This window comes from Peromyscus maniculatus, chromosome 6, assembly GCF_049852395.1.
Source record: "Peromyscus maniculatus bairdii isolate BWxNUB_F1_BW_parent chromosome 6, HU_Pman_BW_mat_3.1, whole genome shotgun sequence".
NCBI lineage: Eukaryota > Metazoa > Chordata > Mammalia > Rodentia > Cricetidae > Peromyscus > Peromyscus maniculatus.
Genome location: NC_134857.1, coordinates 78,062,119 through 78,084,193, shown reverse-complemented (window position 1 = coordinate 78,084,193; position 22,075 = coordinate 78,062,119). Strand labels below are relative to the sequence as shown.

Below are 22,075 nucleotides of genomic sequence, written 5' to 3'. Positions count from 1 at the left end.
ATCTTAAATAGTTAAGAAGGCTACTCACACTGTGGGATTGTGTGAGAACCAGGCAAACTCAAGTATGTGGGAAAAAAATATTGGGAGTATTAAAATGCTCAGCAAATGAAAACCATTTTTCTCTCCATGCTGGCTCAGGAAAATATGATGCATTATCCAAATCACAGCTTGATTTGACAATAGAATGTGGAGCTTTGCTGGGTTTCTTTTTTCTTAAATAGAGGCACAGAGAACACCAATGTGGCTCAGCTAAAATTAACCCTGAGAGGGGTTATTAAAAGCATTTGCAGCTTATTCAAGAAATGTGTTGTGGAAGATGCTAAGAAACTGCCTCCCACCTCCCACTCACAGCAACAGGCCTCTGGGCATTAGGCCTGGTTGATCCTCCCGGGTGGGAACCAGGCACCCTGTTAATAATGGCGTGCCCCTACACCCGGGTGGGCTCTGCCCAGCTCTGCTCCTCAACTGTGATGCCACCCCAGTGCTACCGTGTGGCCTCAGCTAAGAAAGTGCAAACCCATTTAAATGTCAGCATCATAAACATACAATGAAAACAAGGTTCCCAAGAAAACAAAAATGGACCAACAGGAAAGTTTGGGGACCTCAAAGATGCACTTCGGAATTCTCCATTTCTAGAGTTTAATCCAAATGGTTGTTCCCTACCAAGGATGGAAAGTAAATTTCCACGAAGTAGATCATGTTTAAGAAGACAGAAACAGTGGAGAAGAGCAAGGAATGGGTTAGGGGTCTGAGGTGGCCCATTTCTGTATGGCCTCTAAACCATGAATGGCTTTTACGTTTCCAGATGCTTGGAAAACTTAAAAAATAATGTTTTGTGGCACTTGGAAGATACATAAATTCAAATTTCCGCATCCATAAATAGGCACGTTGGAGCACAGCCATGCTTGCTCACTTGCAGATGGCCATGGCTGCCACAACAGAGCGGAATAGCTGCAGGAAGACCACATGGCCCACAAAAGTATTCAGTCCCTGGAACTCTGCAGAAGTTTGCCAACTCTTTAGTGGAGAAGACATGGAGCCTATTAATAGCATCCAATATGCTTATTAATCATGACATTAATGATGATGAAGAATATTCTACTAGTTTCCACAAAAAATATTAAACTCATTCATTAACTGTGAAAGCAAACTCTTAGCAAATGCTGACTATGCGCCAAGCATTTTTCTAGTAGTCATGGATACACACAGGTTCAGCATTCGAGGTCTCAACCAGCCAGCGGTCAAAAAATGTCCGGGTAGGGGCAGGATGGTGTCTACACTGGCCATGTTCAGTGGCTTTGCCATTCTCTAGATAGACATCACGACAGATCTTTACAGTGCACTAACATCATACTAAGCATTAAAGGTAATGTGCAGGTGGCTTAGTGTGTGAGAATACGCACAGGTTGCATAAAAATACCACATGACTTTATATAAAGGCTCCGTGGGGTTCCCAGAGTCAATCCCCAACTGATATCCAGGGACAACTATGTAAGGAAAACCTCTGAGCTCGGGAATGTAAATTTCAGCAGACAACAAAAACAAAGAAAGTAAAAAAAAAAATACATTAAGCAGAAGAAAACACAAAACAGGAAGGAACGGAGGGGCTGAAGAAACGGCTCGGCAGTCAAGAGCACAGGCTGGTCTTCAGAGGACCTGGGTTCTGTCCAAGTACCCACATGGTGGTTCATAATCACTGTACTCCAGGTTCAAGGACACAACACCCTCTTCTGACCTCCATGGGCACCAGGTATGCACATGATGCGCGCGTGCGCGCAAACACACACACACACACACACACACACACACACACACACGCACGCACGCACGCACGCACGCGCACGCACACGCATGCACATGCACACACACGTGCGCACACGCACACACACACACATGCAGACACACACACGCGCGCGCACATGCTCATGCACGCGTGCACACACACATACACACACACATGCAGACACACGCGCGCGCGCACTTACGCACATGTGCGCGCACACACACATGCACACACGCACGCGCACACGCACACGCATGCAAACATTCATACATATAAAATAAAAACAAATAAATCCTTTTAAAAAGTTTTTAAAGGAGGAATGGAGTTGGGGGAGGAGGAGGCCTGGGCTGGGGAAAGAGAGCCATTTTTACTGGGGGGAGGTTTGCAAGAAGAGGGACACAGAGCACAAAAACCCTAAGGTCGGAAGTAGCCCCAGCTTATTCAAGGATTTTACCTTTCACCCTAAGGAAGCCCCCATTCCCCCTGGAGGCTCTGCTGGCCACTTTCCTGCGCTGAGCATGTGACCTGGCTCTCACAAAGCCTGGCGAAGCTGGTCTACCTCTCCCGCCTCCATTATGGCCACTTTCATTCAATTCTGGCTGCACTGCTCTTCTCTGCCACCTGCATTTGGTGTTTGTCATTGTTACAATGACCCAAACATAACAGACTCCAAAAGACACCACTCTGTGCCACCAGATCAGGTTTCTAAGCCATTTACCTACCTCAATATGTTTTGCTTAAAAAGAAACACCAGGGATCATTTTCCCATAAAACTTTTAACACTTCCAGTTTCTTTTGTTTTGTTTTCTTTTTCTTTTTCTTTTTTTCTGGAGCTGAGGACCGAACCCAGGGCCTTGTGCTTGCTAGGCAAGCGCTCTACCACTGAGCTAAACCCCCAACCCCACACTTCCAGTTTCTTAAGGATCCTATTCATAATCTGAAGTCACCTTTACTTAATACCTTTAAGTTATACATAACTAATTACCATGTTCTGACAAGTCTTGTTAACTGAATTCCTGCAATGCTTATCATTCATGTTCACAGTTTCCTTCTTGATAGTAGTTCTGAATATCTTTAAAGCCTCAGGCCAGACATCTTGTTGCTGGCTGTTTCCCCAGCTCTGTGCATCCTTGAATAACAGGAGCTTAAAGCACCGTAAGGTAATGTCTACCGAATGGCATAAGCAGTTCTAAAATCTCCCTAAGACGCCATGGTCAGTCTCTGGTCCAACACCACATGCAGCTACAGCAGGAGACGTCGGCAAGGGTTCCTTTAGTGCCGCTCCCACTGCTAAGCCTACGCTCCAGCACCAGCCCGCCGCACTGAGCGCTGCTTCAGCATGCGGGCCCCATGCATTCCCAAGCAGAGCAGGAGCCCTCTTGGTTGTAAGACCAGTTCAATATGAGTGCCTGCCTTCACAGGGTCTTTACATCATCACAGCACCAAGAACACCATGCAACAAATGGTAACTGCTATCTATATATTTGTTAAGTAAAATTACTGGCTTGCTGCCTCAGTCATCTTTCCATTATGAGATATATCTTTCTTTAAAATGCTTACACACACACAACACACATACCCATCCTCACAAATACTTTACCACACACTCAATACATATCATACACACACAAATACACACACACACACACACACACACACACACACACGGATGCACACATATACACACATCCCACACACTCACACATATATACCACACACATACCACATACACACACATACACAATACATACACTCACACACATGTACCGTAACTGAAAGCGTATGTTCATACCAGCATCATTCATATAAAAATATGTTCATCTGTTCATACCAGCACGATTCAGAAAGCTGAAGGTAGAAAGCTGAAACATCCCAAATACCCATCATCTGATGGGCAGAGAAATAAAATGTATTATACTCATGTAATAAAATATTATTTGTGCATGTAAAGGAATGGAGTCCTGACGCATGCTACAACATAGGTGAGCCTTGGAAATATTTTTTTAACTTTCTTTTTATTTATCCTTTGTGTCTTTTACATCATGCATCTCCATCCCATTCATTTCCCGTCCCTTCGTATCCTCCTTCTGCCCATGAGCCTTGGAAATACTATGCCAGAACCAAACAGCCACAGGTGTGATTCTGTTCTTCTGAGATGCACACAACAGGCAAATCCACAGACACAATGCAGATGATTGCTGCCTGGTCCACACAGCTACGTCTGCTACCTGCTCCTTAAAAGTCCGCTGTTAATGACATGGAAGACTGTACTCATCACCTCACACACATATGGTAGTTAGTATAGGGTGAATGGCAGAGGGGAGGGGAGGGCAGGGAGAAAAGCAGTAGGAAAGATTCCATCCGAAAGATAAATGGACACCTTTACAGCACCCTGCTGAAATAGCCAGCCAGACCCTGCCTCTCACAGGCATAGCAGCCTGGACTCTTAGCATGGAGCAGGGACAGGAATGGCGATGCCCATCCATCTGCAATGGCTGCAGCTTAGGCGGTCTCTCCAGTAATACAGGGCAGGGACATGTCCCCTTTCACATTTCCTACGTCAACAGCCACCCGTCCAGAGAAAAGCCAAAGCAATGAGCAGCTTTGTCAGCTCCAAATGACTGGAGCCTGAGGAGGAGATACACCTCTTTTCCAACCAAACACCAGTGTTTGCTCACCCCGTTTCCCCCACCAAATGTTCCAGCAGCGGGGTGAGCCCGAATTGTAGCCAGGCTTTTCTGTAGCTCTTTGTGCTTTTGTTTTGAGGAGCTTTATTTTATTTTTTTGGGGAGGATTTGGTCATTAAAAGCTACAACAAAGCGAAACTGCGCACCACACACAAGAAAGAGGGGCGTGCTTCACACCACAGCAATTTCAAAATCATGAGTTTTCAAAAACTGCCCAGAATGTGGACTGGGGGGGGGGGGGGAGAATGTCTCCTGTGAGCTGCATCACAGTGCAGCTGCACCTCATTAAAGCTCCTCTTGACTCCCTCTGGGCTGGTTTCCAGCAGAAAATTCTTTAAACAGAACTCGGCTTTCAACCCACTTTCTTCTAGCTCTGGGCCTCTCAGGCTTCCACTCTGCAGTGGCGGCCTGCCTCTGCTCAGCTCAGGAGGGGGAACTGTCGTTAAGGTAGTTGGGGGGCGAAGGGAGGGGCTAACAGAACCCACAAACCAAATTAAGCATCGGCCAGTAACAAAGGTCTATGGTCTGAAGGGCCCCCAATCAGTCTGTTCTTTCCTGTGACCATGGTGCCAGCCAGGTTTCCTGCCACCACCCCCACCCCCCACCCCCCGCCCCTACCCTGTTCCCGTTCCCCCTGTTCAAATAGATAAAAAGTAATTGCTAACAGCCGAAGCTGGCAGTAGCCAGTGAAAGTTCTATTTAACTTTCAATTCCCAAAGCCAGGCTGAAAACATGTAGGTGCCCCCAGAGCACACAGACTCCAGTCTATGTCTCAGCTACATCAAGAGCCCAGGCCACTGGGTAGTCTCAATGTGTCCCTCATTTCAAGAACTTGGGCCCCATGTCTCACTAGATCATCAACCTCTCATTCTGTGACTCTGTGCAAAGGTAACTAACTGGGTTGCTCTCAGTGCTGACTTTTTTTTTAAAGCTTACTCTTAACTTCCTGGTTAAAAAGAAAAAGAAAAGGAGAAAATGGAAGTCACCTATCATGTTCAGTTCTTCCCGCCATCCCCACTCCCACTCATCCCTTGCTGCTACTCCCAAAACAGAAAGGGAAATGAAGAAAAAGGAAAGGAAACAATATACCTTACTCAGTAGGAAGGGGGAGTACTGGCGAGAGACTGGAGCCCCAAACAGACTGTTTGTGGTAAAACATGCTTTCTAGGGCCTTCCTAGTTTGATGGAAAGAAAACAAAGACGAGCACATAATCAACCCTACACACACACACACACACAGAGAGAGAGAGAGAGAGAGAGAGAGAGAGAGAGAGAGAGAGAGAGAGAGAGAGAGAGAGAGAGAGAGAGAGAGAGAGAGAATCACATCTAATACACAAAGCCGACCAAGCACTGTGGGACAGGCATTTTCCACTATGTAAATCTGCTTCCTGGACAGCACATTTCTGCCTTTCTTGTACAAGTATTTCAGAAAATGTTAATCTTGATTCCCACATTAGCTGAATGCTTCCAAATTAAAAAGTTTCCCACAGGAAAAAAAAAAACGGCAAGGGGGAGCTGGGAGGCTGGGGACTGACTTCTGGAGTCCCACCTCACTTGGTTCACACGTGTTCAGGTTTTTCCACCCCCTCATCTGAGTAAAGCAGTAAACACGCTGATTCTAATAAATCCACCCTGAAGAGGCTGAAGTGGAAGGGCCTCGGAGCTGTTCATGCACAGCACTGCGACCCTCCGACCCTCCGTCAGACTGAATCGGGAGCCCGGGCAATGGGAAGCCATGCTTCATTTAGGTAGGAGCTCTGTGAGTGCCCTTCTCGTCCCGCTGACAGTCTAAGCTCATTCAGCCGAGCTCTGGGGCTGAGCTGGGCGGTCTCCTCAACAGCCTTCTGCAACATGGGATGGGGACACTGAGGCAGGGCTGAGGTTTGTGTCGCTGCCGTAACTAACGAAAGGAGGCTTTTCCTTCGTCTTCCTGCACATACCAGTCCTTTGCCATACACCCTGGACCCCGAGAAAAGAGCCGTGTGTGATTAAACTCCGGCAGGCACACTCTAGTCACGAGTTTACAGAAAGCACCCTTCACCATAACAGACCATGAGAGAAGAGGGCTGCTCTGAGTTCTGGGCTGCAGAAGCATGCGAGGGTCTGTGATCCTGACACAGCATTCCTCACCACTAAGTCGTATCTCACTCACGCTTGAATGTATCCAAGTTGCCGTTATGATTAACATAACAGTCTATTTGGGTGATTTTTGTATTAGGGCTGATGGGGCCAGACTTGCTGGGCTATGCAAGCCTCCAAGGCTGTACACGGTTCCCAACCTCTAGGAACATTCCAGAACTCCTGGTGCATTGTCTTCAAACAACTGCCTCAAGATAGCCTCTCTACACACTGTACTTCCTTCTTGCAGCTCAAAGAGCATGCTACAGTCCACCGCTCCTCCCAGACCTGTGCACACACCATCCACAGAGCACCATTATCTCCACACTCATGGCAGCCATGCCCTAAAATTGCTTCAAGCCCCTGCTTAAATGTTATTTCCTGCGAGGCGGGGTGGCCTGTGCTGCCTTTAATTGCATTTGGGAGGCTTAGGCAATAAGACCCTGTCCCTACTCCCCAAAAGAAGAAAAAGAGGAAGAGGAGAAGGGAGAAGGAGATGCTACAGGAAGGGGAAGGAAGGGGAGAGGGGAGGGTGGGGAGGGACATCCCCAACTTGGTCTTCCCATAAATCTGACATATGGCATTAACCTTTACTACAATTATTTACCTTCCCTAATAGACAAGAAGTATTCTCTGCTATTACCCCATGTGCCAAGCACAGGGACCAGCATATGGAAGTCATTCAGCTGTTCAGTGTTCACATTCTTAACGGATGCCAAAGGGCAAAATGCAAGGGCCCACAGAACCTTTACAGCTTAAAGACTCTAGACTTCAATTACACTCAAAGTTTGGGAGCCACGAGGTTGAGCTAGTTACCGAAAGGATTTTTAAACTAGTTAAAATTCTTGATACACAGAGTACCTTAACCCTCCTACACCCAAGACTAGTCAAAGCCATCCGACCCCATATGGAGTAGATTTCTTTAAAGCATACTTTCCTCAAAAAATACGAAGTTGCCCAGCACTCGTAGGGAGATGTGGATATCTGCTGCACACGAACCCCACGTTCACACACAGCCGATACCAGCAGTACCTGTGTGAGAGGCTCACACTGCATCACTGTGCCGGAAGCAAGCACCAACCAGCGCCAGCTCTGCTTCTGGGGCTGGGCCTGGCTTACCTGTAAGCATCTCAAGACCCTATTAAGAGCAAATATGATTACTAAAATCATCCCTGTCACAACAGCCATCCACACAAAGGGTAACTTTTGTGGTGTTTACATCCACTGACATTGGTTACTTTGACGGTAATGGGAACAATTATTTGCCAAAGAAAAGTGTATGGTTTTCATTTCTTTGAATTATGTCCCTCACTATTTTATTAGTGTCTCTGCTTTGACCCTGGCCATAACCCAGCACAGACCATCGAGCTAGAAAATGGGCACCAACCAAAAGCTGGCACCAGAGGGGTCAACTGTGATTCACTGCTGTAATCTCAGCTCATCTGCTCCAAGGACTTCACCTGCACATTAGAACAACAGCCAAACATCAGAAACTTTTCTTGGGGAAACGGGAAGCTTAAGAATGGCTCTTATGCCCTAAGGGGGATTGGCACACACCTGTCCTCAGGGGAAATCTACCGTCTGTGTTTGTATCGTCAGCTCAGGAACTATCGTTGGTGGCATTTTAAATGGCCATTTAAAGTGACACAGAAGTGTCAGCCTGACTTTTGACCTAAAACATGTGCTATCTAGCACTTTAAGGAAGTCGGCTGACGTTTGCTCTGAGGGCAAGACGGCATTGACATCATAAAGGCAAGAAGGCTTACAGTTTAGGTTAACTCTTGGTTTCTACAAATAAGGCCATTTCTGCTAGAGATAAACTCAGTTGGTAGAGTTGATTCCTGTGTGTGAGGCCCTGGATTTAACTCCCAAGACCATAGCAAAAGGAGGAGAAGGTGAAAAATAGAACAGGGCTGTAGAAACCAGGCTAGTTGAGAAGCAGTTATTATGAAGTAGGTTTAATTTCTGAAAGACAGCCCAATGGTCTGAGGAGTACCACTGTCGGGTGCCACATCCTCTGCATAATAAAACCAAAGATGAAGGCCAGAGTGTAGCTCAGGGGTAGAGCACTTGACAAGGGCAAGATTCCAAATTGGATGCCAACACCAAAAAAAGGAAATACCTAAGAAAATAAAAATAATGAACACCTACAAAATAATTATGGTGCCTAACCCTAATGTGGCATCTATCTTCCACTACTTCTCTTAAAAACAGGACCGTGGCCGAATGGGGATGTGTATTCTTGTGAATAAAATTACCTGAGACTTTAAATGGTCTGTGGTCTTTCATACTACAGAAACCAAACACCCACCAAATCTGCTGAAAGCACCACTCAAGTTTACCCAAAGCAAAGGCAAAAGCATGTGGGAAAACATTTCCAGGGATGGTGGGAGCAAGCCCAGCAGACCCCAAAAGCCGGAGCGCCCAGGCTGAATCTGTAATTCCCCAAGTGTAAACAAGGCCCGTCTACGGCAGAAACCCCAACACGCTACAACTCGTGTCCCACACCATCTCTGGAAAGGTGCTTCTGTGACTAGGCCGAGCCAGAGCGGGCCACTACAGATCTACCGATATTCTCTCCAGTGCTCAACTGAAAACCCTGTCCGGCAGCATCAAGATAGTCCTAGGAGAGACAGTGAGGGCACGGGTGTGCGCACAAATTCGTGCACGTATACACACACAATCCAGGTCTTCCATACATACGGATATATGTGTGTCAATGTACATAACTGTGTGTCTAACAATTAGGAGTTTGTCCTCTCTATCTGAATGAATATTAAATTTTTAAATGTCCTGCCTTGGGCTTCTAGACGGCCACAGATCTCTCTGGCAAAGCTGCTGCGCACGGCCCTTTCCTCTAGAGCCGCCCGGCTCTGCAGGTAGACATGTAATCCTGAACAAATCACTTCACACCTTTGATCCTCAGCCTTCCTTTGCTTTAAAATAAAGTACCTGGTTCTGGACAGAGGGTCAACAGTGACAAGCACTAGCTGCTCTTGCAGAGGACAGAATTCAGTTCCCAGGACCCACATGGCAGCTCACAACGTCTGTAACTCTGGCTCCAGAGGACATGATGCCCTCTTCCGGCCTCCCAGCAGCCCCAAGCATGCATGTGGAGCACATACCCACATGGGGGAAAATACCCTGACACATAACGAAAAATTAAGAGATCTTTTTAGAGAATACGATTCTTGACCAAATCATCTCCAACAGTCTTGTTTTTGTTTTTTGTTTTTTGAGACAGGGTTTCTCTGTGTAGCTTTGCGCCTTTCCTGGGACTCACTTGGTCCAAAAGTCATTTTAAAGTTCCATGGTTCCCTAAGTTATGTTCACAGCCCTTGGAGCTACAGGACACTCACCTCACGAAGAACTACACATGATCTCCACACTGTTTGGATACACCAAACTTTAAAAAATTAAAATGTGCTAGAGTTAACGTTCTTACTCTTCCAAACTGCTCCACAAAAACCCTAATTTTTGTTTGTTTTTAAGTTCTGCTTTTCATGATAATGCAATGTCTGCCCACATCAGTTCTTTTTTTTTTTTTTTTTTTTTTTTGGTTTTTCGAGACAGGGTTTCTCTGTGTAGCTTTGCGCCTTTCCTGGAGCTCACTTGGTAGCCCAGGCTGGCCTCGAACTCACAGAGATCCGCCTGGCTCTGCCTCCTGAGTGCTGGGATTAAAGGTGTGCGCCACCACCGCCCGGCCCCACATCAGTTCTTAAAGGGTTGCTACCATGAAGAAAAAGAACAGGTTGGAGAAGCAGTTTGCCTAGTGGGGTCAGGAGAAACAGCTCAAGCCTGTCTATGTTCTAGTCAGGCCTGTAGTATGGAGTGATTCACTCAGCTATATTCTGCCTCAGGTCGTCACCTATCAAATACAGTGAGCGGGAAAGTAGGTGCACCCTAAGGTCCCTTTAACCTCCTCCTGAGCGTGATGACCTCAGTACTGACATCAACTCCTTCAGCATTTTACCCCCGGATGTAAGGATGCGGCCAGCTGTGTCAGCATGTAGGGGGAGTGGTGTGTAGGTCTTGGCTACTGCCCTACTATAACCAGGCCACTACAGTACTCCAAGCCCTACTCCCTGGGCAAGAATTAGGGCCATGTCCCTCTTTCTTCACACCCTTCACAGTACCTAACTGTCCCCCAATGGGCCCTGCATGCTTACGTAATGAACTTGTTGCTCAGGTCTCACTCTGATCTAAGCCTTCACAGGACACAGAAGGAGGCCAGGACCAAGCAAAAGAGAACTAACAATGTATTCAAACTCTATGGGCACCAGGAAGAACTCCAGAGCCCAAAGGACCTCTGTCCTTTCTAGGCCTTAAGCGTCTTCCCTGAAACCCCAGGCTAGTGCAGTAGACTGCTTTCTTCAGTACAGACGATGGTAGACATTTCAGGTACGGCCTTACAGGTAAGTTACACAGGGCATTTAAGTGACTGAGGTGTGTATGAGAGACAGTGGTATGGGAAGAGAATACTGTGTTTAACCTCATGGGGAATCAACCATTGGGTAAATTTGTGTAGGACCTTGCTCCAGAACTCATTTTCAGGCATCCGCATAACTCAGTATAAAGGCCTCTCCTGGCCCACTCCCCCAGTTCATGACACTGTCATTAACTCCTAGAAAATTTAGAAGGGACCAGGTGTGGTGGCGCATGCCTTCAATCCCAGGGAGGCAGAAGTAGGTGGATCTCTGAGTTCCAAGACAGCCAAGGCTATGTAGAGAGAGAGAGACCCTGCCTCAAAAACAAAACAACAACTTAGATGGAATATGTAAATCTCATCACCGAGCTGTGCAGTGGAGACATCTATGAACTCTGACCACCAGTACCAGCTTTGGCCTGGAAGGAAATGAGTCACTTTCTCATTAGTAATCAAGTGTTGTCCGTTTTTAAAGAGTGACCGAGACATTCATAGGCATGAGTTTCAGCAATATGAGACTGGGAGTCAGACACCACAAATATGATATACAAATAGGACCATGGCAGAAAAATTAAAGTCAAGGAGGCTCCTTGGGTAGCGCTCAGAATGACTAAGGTCTCAAAAGGGCAGGCCGCCCAGTGAAGAAATTCCTCAAGGAGATGAGTCTGACTTGCACAAGAACCAGGGTTTCAAAACCTTAAAGGGCCAGGAGGTCACATGACGAACGCATTGCCAAGGTCTAGGCAAGGAAATCATAACCACTGTCAAATGTTTTCCACACGGAGGAGCAGGCACCCTGGTTTATTCTGGATAATTGAGGGTTTGGATGTGTACTATATAATTAGAGGAAACAGGCAGTAAAGAACATGAGCTAATTTGGGGTAACCAAAGATTTGGCTAACAGATACCCGCTTACTCGGATCCCTAAAATGAACCGAGCCTGGCCAGTGGGGTGCTGGACAGAAGAGGTATGGCCGTGAGATACGTGGATTCTCAGCTAAAAGGATGACCTGCGCAGCTGTGGAAAACGCCCACCGTCCCTGTCTCTGGTTTTGAGTCGCTCCCTCTATCCAAACCCATTCTTTTTCTTGGCTTGTGAGATTCTTGGACTCAGAGTTTCTTGCATAATGTGGCCACAAGCCTACCTGGCTATTCTGTCTGGCAACGCGATGAGTCAACACAAAGCCAGAAAGTCCAAGGGAAGAAAAGTAATGGCTGCCAGCTGCCTTCTCTTCCCGTGCCTGGGCCCTTTCCCCAGCTTCTCATGCTAGGCATTCATTCCATCTCCACACGTTCGAGATAACATGTGCTAAGGGAGTGTTTGTCCAAACCACTGAGCTGTCGCTAGAAACCGGACTGATCCGCACACCCATTGGGTAAAACGTTACATGAACGAGAATGCAGACAGAAAAACAGCAGCCCAGATGAGGCAAAGTTGGGCTGTCTGGTCTATCCACAAGACCCAGCACAGCAGGCCTAAGAGGCCTCCACGGGATCTACCCCAGGGCATGTCTGCTGGCAGTCCTCTGAACCCTTGGTACCCCACGGGGGAGACAGAGATGCTGAGAAGCATGGACAGAGAGGCAGAGGAACCACCTCTGTGGAACAGGAGATGGACCTTTAGGGATTCGTGTACCACTTAGATTCCAAGCCAGACTATGCTCTCACGAACTCTCTCTCCACACAGGAGGGGAGATGGGCTGGAAAATTGTGATGCTGTATTCACTGAGCAATGCCGCCCATCACCACTGCCCTCCCTGGCCTTCTCTCCCCTTCCCTAAAGTCCTTTTCATAAAAACCGTGTGGTCTGTTTCTGAGAGGAGCATATTAAACAGAAGTACTGCATCAGAAGGGGAAGCCTGATGTTCCCATCCGAGGACCTTGGACCTAGATGACTGCATCTTCAGGAAGGTCACTAACAGTGAATAAATAAGATCTAGAAAATATAGGGAAACTGAAGAGAAATTTCAATTTACTTTGCATTGAGATGGATGTAAAACAGAACTCAAATATACAAATATGCGAAAAATACATTCTCCTCATACATGTGCATATGTATGTACACACACTCATACATGGAGATGCATGCGTGTAACAAGGGGGCAATGAGACACCCAGCTTGATTTCTGGGGATTCCAACTCCTGAGCACTGAGGAAAAGGCTCCACCGTGCCTGCACATTTCTGCTAATTTATCAAAGTAAGCTTGGAAACCTCTACATAATTATATTTTCATTGAATTTTGATTAAGGGCAGATATAGGCAAAACTAAAATGAAGAATTTAATTAAGCTTCTCTAGAAAGAGAAATATTTCTCATTCTGCTTCCAGGGAAAGGCAAGTGGGGAGGGAAAGAATTCCTCCACGAAACGATGGTGCTGACAAGCTACGAGTGAACAATGAGCAACTTCACACAGGATTAGGGTTAACCTGGAGACTGTGTTCAGAGAAGCTGAGCTCAACTGCAATCTCTTAATGCCAGCTTTGTCAGCCAAAATTAATTGATTTAATTTACTGGCAGCTATCCAAGACAGGCAGAGGGATTCAGGCGAGCCTACGAATGGCCTTCTACTTCATCAAACAACACGACATTTACGGTGCCAGCCTAAAGCATGAAGAGGATTTGGAAAGAGCATGGGGGACTCTGTTACCATGCACTGATAAGAAACTGGTGGTCATACACGACTCCCCTATGGAAGACTCTTCAGACACACACACAGAGGAAAGGAATCCGAAAGGGCTGTGTGACTGAGACTCATCCGGAATGGCACTAGGAGACCCGGTAAAGCCTCGACGGGCACACGCACATGGGGAAGTCACTACGCAGACACCAAGTGATTCTGTGCTGGCGGCAATGGCTCGGAAGCCTAGTGTCACAGCTGCATAAAATTAGGAAATGGGGAGGCTTCAGGTTCTAATTTTCTCTGCTGAAAAGCACATTCACAAACACTCTTTTCCCATCCCCCATTTCACTGCCTTCTTACATTCCATCTACATAATGGCAGAAAGGCTTTAGCCAAGGCTGACCCATGTAACCTCGGGTAGCTATAAGCCAGTAGTACATGGTTGAGATGCCCAAGGCCAACCTAATACCACTGTTTCAACTTTCAAAAGCTAAGGGGCCAGCAAAAAGGCACAGCAGGCAAAGTTACTTGCTGCCAAGCCTGGCCATCTGAGTTCAAGCCCTAGAATCCACATGATGGGGGAGAACTGACTTCTCCAAGCTGTCCTCTGACTGACATGGCACACATGTGCCCACACATAAAAATAAGTAAATAAATGAGTTTTAATTCATTTCTAGTAGTCACATACCTTCAAATGTTTTTCATTTCCTTTCTGGGAGGTCCTGTTTGATCTTTCATTTTAATATGCAACTTGCTCCATTTTATTGATAGGTAAACTGAGTCACAAAATAGCAGCACATTTTCCAAGAGCTCATCTTGAGTCAGTATTTAAAAAAAAAGTTTTAAGATCTTGGGCAAATTATTTAAACTGAGTGTCCACATACTGACTGATAAAGCAAATACATTATGTATTTCGCATAAACCGCTTAACTGAGGTCAGAACCTGGTCTAGAACAAGAGTCGGCTATCACTGTAGTCACTGCATTGCCAAAGATCTGATTGCTAGCAGGAAGTAGGCTCAAACTTGAGTCTATCTGGCACAGAAATCTATGTTCACAGCATGTTACCAGGGAGGACTCTTCCAAGACTTAATCCACTCACAAGTGCCAGGCTGAACCACACTGGAGCCCGAGGCAACATAATAATCAACATTGCTAATCTCTTGATTTAGAATTTTGAGATTTTTCACCATTTTGCATTCATTTTGATACTCTGAAATAGGACATCAAGTCGTCACGAATCTTGACAACTGAGTTTCCAGACAGTGCTCTAAATTCCACACCTGAGTTGTACCTCACTCCTGTCACCCCAGCCCCAGCTCTGCTGGTCACTGCTAGGCTCTGAACAGACCACAGTGCAATTAGTTATTCCCTTGACTTTACAACGGCCTTGTCGGGCTCACTCGCAACTGCTTTAAGTCATCCAGCCCAGTGACTGGTAACAGCTGGAGGACTTTCCAAGGAAGTATGAAGTAATGGAACAGTATCAATTAATTGCAGCTACTACTGCAGACTTGAGTGGTATATGTTGTGCTACCTATGGTATGCACAAGCAGATTGCAGTAAGTCCCTCTTTCTTAAAGATTTGTTTATTTTCACTTTATGTGTATGGGTGTGCTGCCTCTATGCATGTCTGTGCACCACCTGCATGCCTGGTGGCCTCAGAGGCCAGAAAAGGCTTCAGATCCCCTAGAACTGGGGTGACAGATGGTTGTGAGCCACCATGTGGGTGCTGGGAACCAAACCTGGGTCCTCTGCAAGAGCAGCAAGTGTTCTTAACCACTGAGCCATCTCTGCAGCTCCAACAATAAGTAACTCTTGAGTTAATCATTCCTAAGTACCACACTGAGAAAAAGAAAAAAACAAAAAACCTGCCCTGTGAAAGGATTTTCATAAGCCAAGGACACCACTCTTCATTTAAGGTTTAAAAGATGCGAAAGAGGCTGTAGAAGAAATGAAAAGCCTACAGAGGTATGGCTGGCTCTGCTACCACCTTCCAGAGAATGTATACATATGCGATGCTCTGCTAACTAGGGCAACCAGCGTGAAGGAACCAGGCTGGCAGGGCCCACTTGGCAGGAAAGCAAGCCAACGGCTGGCCAGTGGACAGTCCTGTTCCCTGGCTCTGATCTCCAGCTCCCCTTCACAGCAGCGAAGGCACTAAGGAGGGTGATGAAAGGGACCAATGCTGAGTCAGCTAGCACTTCAGAACCCACCCTTCGGAGACCACGGCCACCGCACAGGCGCAAGCTCTGGGGATACAGCCTCCATCACGAGCCGAGTTCTGAGGGAGTCCAGTGCCTCTGATCTCCGCTATGATACCTAAATTTGTGAAGAGGACAATGAAGGCAACCGGCCCAGCTTTCTTGGATGGATTTCAGATGCCTGGACCACCAACATTACTCTAATCCTGGCAAAGAATATACTTAGTTGCTAATGTTTATTACAGCGAGCAGACAAGGTTTGGATAAAATGTGACACAAGCTTGTATTTTATAACATTTTGTATCCATCACAATGAACTTTAAAATGTAATTTTTAGATACAGACTAGAGGTTCCCAGGAGAAAGCACCCATGCACAGAACGTCTGCAACTGTGTGGCTTTACATGTGGGGTTTCCTCCTTTCTATAACACTGTGCTAGGCACCTTCCTCCAAGACAGGGGATGGTGAAGGGCGCTTTACAACTCCAATTTGCATTCTTAGGAATAACAGCAGTCATCACATCAGAGGAACTATCCTGTCCATGACAATTAGAGATGAACTAGAAAAAGCTCTAGAAAACAACAACAAGGGAAGTAGACCTTGCGAGGGGAAGGAAGCAAGCTTCTCGCCAGTTCAGGTAGCACTACAAAAAAAAGCAAGCAGGCAGTGAATTTCTTTCCAGTGGCGGGAGAGGGGCATCAGAGCTATGGAGGTAAAACCCTGGCAAAAATGGACTCCTCCAAAGGCAAACCCTGGAAAAGATGGACTCCTCCAAAGGCAAACCCTGGAAAAGATGGGCACCTGCAAAGGCAAAATTCTGGAAGAGATGGACTCCTGCAAAGGCAAACCCTGGAAAAGACGGACTCCTGGGAGGTGGAGGTCAAAGTCTGAACAAAGCTGTGCAAATCCTTCCATGGTTTCTGACTGTACAGAAGGAAGATGAGAATACAAGACGCAAGAGAGCTGGATGGCTGCAAAAACTGGGCGAGCCGTTCCTCCTCAGAATTCAAGCCTCGCCAGAGCAGAGTGGCTAGAGAAACACAGCCCAGGCTTGGTCAGTCCTTGCACTTCCCAGTGGTCCTCAAAGGGTCGCATATTCGAAACATGGGCCATATCCCAGCACTAAGGGTGAAACAGAAACAGATCCACCTAACAAAGCCTGAGACCAAGCCTGAATAGGATCAACGTACCCACTACCACAAAACCTACGGGATCAACAACATTCCAAATGCACCATCCATGGTATCCAGCGAGTCCTTTAAAAGCAAAGTGTGAGGGGAAGCAAAACTGAACCCACAGTCAAGCCACAGAGCAACAGACAGAAGCATAACCAATGGCAACCCAGACAGCAAAATCAACAGATGAGGACTTTAATTCCGATAAATATGTCCTCACGGTAAACAGTTGTGGACTGGGTAACTCATAACCTCACCTACACCCGGCATCCTAGGAAACATGAGCTGTCCATGATTTTTAATCAAAATAGGATTTGAGGTGGTTTCTACTTGAAAGCCTGGGACAAACAACTGGAAAGTGATTAATTACATCCAAACTTAATTATATATTTACACCTCCCAGTAGGACAGGGAGAGAATAAAATGTCTCAGCGTCCGTAGCGAGAGGACTTTATTAAGAGCTGACAGCAACTACTTAGCAGCAGTAATTGAGTTTTATGCAAGATTGCACAGGTTCCTCTTGCCTGGCCTCACAATCTGACAGGGTCCGTGGGCTCCTAACAGTGAGAAGGGGGCGCGGGGAACAGCTGAGCTGTGCACAAAACCCATCTTTGAAAGTACTTATCCTCATCTGTCAATGTGATCTTATCACGGGCTTCTGTCATTTCTATAAACAATCATTAGGGTTTAGATGAAGCAGCAGCATAATGCCACCTTACCAGGTTCTGGGATACCTTCCACTTTAAAACATTCTTCTCCCAATTCCCACCCTACCCCCCACAAAAGGAACTTGGCTTCGACTTTGTTTTCTTAATCCACTAAGCAACCTCAGGAATTAAAGACAATCACATGCCCTGCATGCCTGGTGTAATTTTCATAACCCTTTAAGTGTTCGAATACTCACTATTTGGGGGAAATAGTTAGGGGACACACCGGAATGCCGTGTTTTCCAGGCGGAGAGGGGCTGGAGGGATGCTGAGAAGTGTGAGTACACACCAGTTTTACTTACGATGATGCTTCAGAGTCCAGAGAGCAAAGTGTGCGGCCTCCTTGCTACTGTTCTCACTCTCGTGTGTTCACTCACTTCACCCAGCCCCTCCTCAGGACACTAATGGACACCTTTAGTGAGCCAAGCACTCTTAACAATCCAGTCGGATTGTTCCTGCCGGTCCCCCCAAAAGATGGCTCTGCCAAGTTTCTCCCTTACTCCTCCTCACCGGAGCGTATTCCCTTCGCAGCAGGACTGAATGATTATCTGAGGGACACCCCCAGAACAATACCCACAAGTCCATCCTACACGTTTTCGGGGACAGAAATGAGACTGTTTTTTCAGACAGGGTCTCGTTATGTATCCCTGGCTGGCCTGAATTTCACTCTGTACACCAAGCTGCTCCTGAACCCACAAAGACCAGCCTGCCTCTGCCTCCCACGTGTTGGGCACACCTAGCTCCAGGCTGCTCCACTTCTGCTGTGCGCATCACCATGCAGGGTTTCTTTCTGCGGCTGGGGACAACCAAGCCTCTTGGGTGATGCTTCACGGCTGAGGCTGGCCATCATCGAAACGGCCTCTCCCTACAAGCGAGCCTTTTATTTAGTGTCCTCTCCAGTACTCAGAGTCTGTTCTCCCTGACGCCTCCTCTCTCACAGGAGACCACATACAGGCCAGCATTTATAACCTATGTGAAATTCCCCTGCGTAAGTCACCAAGTCCAATTACATCCAACTAGCTGGCCTCTCTACCAGGCCAGTGTTACACAAAACAAATAAAATTCCCAGAGGGGAAATCAATCTTGTTAAGATAAACAGATAAGGGCCATGGAAATGACGGTATGTACTGAACTCTGTATGTATGGACCTCTTTTAACTCAAGGAGCGTGTGTGGCTGTGTCCTTCCAATCGAAACACTTCCTCCCAAAGGCAGGATGGAGCTGGTAAGAAGCAGTTAATGAAACTTACAGGGCAGAAGGAAAAGCATAAAGGCTATGAGATTGCAAAGCCCCGCTCCAGGGTCACAAAAATAACAATCAGCTGCTGGGGAGAACAGGTTCGCCTCAGTAGAGCTGCCCGCGAGTTGTGTGAACTGTGTGGAAAGGGCCAGGAAGGCAGCTTTCAGGAGTTGGTCACCCCCACACCCCCGACCCCCCACCCCCGTGTGGGCTTTTCCCTGGGGTGGCCTTTGAGTCACCTGTGCTCCGATAAGGACACCAATGAACTCACTGATGCACTGAGCTGGACTCAGGAGGCATCAGCTCTTGGTTCTACCTGCAGTGCCCTACCTGAGGTAAACAGATGTCTGTTTACAACCCCCCCCCCCCAGAACATCGGTTCTCAACCTGGGGGTTGAATGACCCTTTCAAAGGGTCATTCATTCCCACCCAAGACCATCAGAAAACCCACATATTTACATTACGGTTCATAACAGCGGCAAAGTGGCAGTTATGAAGTAGCAATGAAAAGTAATGTTACGGCTGGGGTCACCACAGCATGAGGAACTGTATTAAAGGGTCGCGATGTTAGGAAGGCTGGGAACCACTGCCCTGGAAGAAGGCAGACGACAGAACTCACTGCTTTACAGTCGCTGCATACCAGGCACCATACTAGGTATTAGCTATGCAAAAACGCCCAGAGCCAGGGCTTCACGATCTACTGAGAAAGGGCTCAACATGTGACCACACTGCTCCTCCGGTTAACACCATCGGAGAGCCGGCCATTAGAACAGCACAAGCCACCACACAGCGGACTGCCACCCGCAAAGAGACAGACAAGGCTGTGGTGGCCAATCCGAGGTGTTGAACCCCCTCCCTTATTATCTTCCATGTGGAGGAGAATGCACCACAGGAGTTTTGTTTTTCCGGCTGAAAACCAAGTTAGTAGCCATAATCAGTTACATAAAACCTTTCATTTCCAATGTTATCTTAATCCCAATCCAAACAAACTATTGTTAAATTCTACTGTCGTCACGGCTTAAAATATTTTCACTTTGTGGAAGAAAAATTGATTCTGACTCGGGGAAAAAAACAGCCTTATGACATTAAAGAATTTAGATCCCAGGGTCAGATTCAACTCTATTTGGGGTGGAAAATGTCACAATGAAAGAAGAAAAAGTAACAGCAATTTCCTATCACCCGATCTTATTCTCTCTGGTATAAAGAGAATGGATATACCTTACTACCAAAACTTCTGAGGAAAAAAATTAAGAAAATATATAATCAGCAAGAAATGTAGCTTGGTTTGGTGGTACACACCTTTAATCTGAGGACTGTGGGAAGCAGAGGCAGGCATAGCTTAGTGAGTTCAAGGCCAGCCTGGTCTACATAGGGAGTTCTAGGCCAGCCAAGGCTACATAGTGGGACCTTGTCTCAAAAATAAGAAAACAAATACATAAAAGAAACTATTTAGGAAATTATCTCGTGGCTTTTCTCAAACAAAAAGGTCAGGCTAGAACAGATAATTGGAAAAACAGAAAAGAAATGCTCTTGAATCAAGGCTACCAAGTTTCCAGGTCCAATCGGCTCCCCATCCACGTAACCTGCCCGCAGACCTGCCCCTCCTCCACCCCACAAGCTCCCATACATCTCTCTCCACAGCCTCACCTTCAGAACTGGACCTTTAAACAAGGAAATCAAAGTTTCAAATGACTATTTTACATTCACTTATAGCGGGCAGAATTAAATATCTACTTGGTGTGACTCAAAAAGATGATTATATCTAGTATTTGAGGGAAAAAAGATTCTAAAGCTGTGTCGAAATGAAAAATAAAAGAGAGTACTCGGTAGATATTAACTAGCCACTCCCTGAAACTCTTTCATAACGATGAAGGTAAAGGAAGACTAGTAAGATGTCCTCACCACCATTTACCTAACACCCATGTCCTTCCATCCTCACCACCCACAGAAACTACCCCAGAAGAGTGAGGACCAGGAACACTTCACAGAAGCATCAGACATGTAAAAACAGCCCGAGCGCACCTCACGCAGGGCCTGCTGTCGGAGAGAGGGCGGACACACAGAGGGAGAACTCACCTGCAGTACCCTGTGCCATTGTGGTAGGTAACACAAGTCCCTTCATTCACACAGGGCTCTTGACCGCCTCGACACTGCAAAGCTGAAATAAAAGACAGACTGGAATCAGAATCAGGCACCAATCATGACCCTCAGGCCCCAAAGTGGGGTCCCTGCATCACCTCTGCTCTGCATCTCCCTTTAGGCTTTTAACCGACTTGCCCTTGTTTGCTCCCCCCAGTCACAGAAGCACAGACGCTCATCCCACAGCCTCCTACTTCTCTGGGCTCAGTATGTCTGGCAGTCACATGCCCCAGTGACAGGAAGGTTCATTAAAGCCGTACCAACCATAAGAGACCACGATCCTTTCGGGATTTAGACACTTCACAAGTGTGTAAGAATCCATCGCTGACTACTCAAGGTTTAGTGGACAGTGGCTGACCATGCTAAGGAGCTGCTTGGCGTCAGGTGACATTTGCAGAGAACAGGGCACTTCAGTAAGGAGTCAGAAGCATCAACTGCCACCATCAAAATCCGGAAGAAAAAAAAAAAAGAGGAACTAATCTATGGAGCACGGAAAACATCACCATCTCTCATTTTAAAGATTCACAAAAGGCAAGGGGAGAGGAACTGAAGTCAACACAGTAGAAAGTAACTTTACATTCACAGAGAAGCTCAAGCTCTCACATTCTTGTTTCCCCTAAGCCTCCTGAGAGACTGCAAAGACTTGACCACCCAGGGCTCCCCAAAGACTCAGTGGAGGAAAGGCACACCCCACAAACCTTCACTGAGTCTACCTGGCTCCACACTTACAGCACCTGGAGGTTTAGCGTCTATGGTTGGAATTTTCATCGCCAAAATATACATCAAGACTCCTAAGGACAACTAGGAAGGCAAGACAGAACCCACTCTAACAATCAAGAGGATCATAAGCCTCTCGGGAGTACTTATCAAACACTGTGCGTAGATGAACTAATGCAGCCTTGACAACAAGCCTGAGAGGTCTGTCTCAGCACACCTATTCCACAGCTGAGGAAACAGAGTGGGCAAGTGGCCTGTCC

General features: G+C 46.7%; 1 protein-coding gene across 1 annotated transcript in view; it reads right to left on the bottom strand.

Annotated features, from left to right (window-relative positions):
• Positions 1 to 22,075, bottom strand: part of Notch2 (notch receptor 2) — a 144,331-nt gene that overhangs the window by 82,517 nt on the left and 39,739 nt on the right. The window contains exon 2 of the mRNA XM_076574653.1: positions 21,036 to 21,117. Coding sequence (XP_076430768.1) covers positions 21,036 to 21,117 — 82 coding nt within the window. The remainder of the gene's footprint in view (positions 1 to 21,035; positions 21,118 to 22,075) is intronic.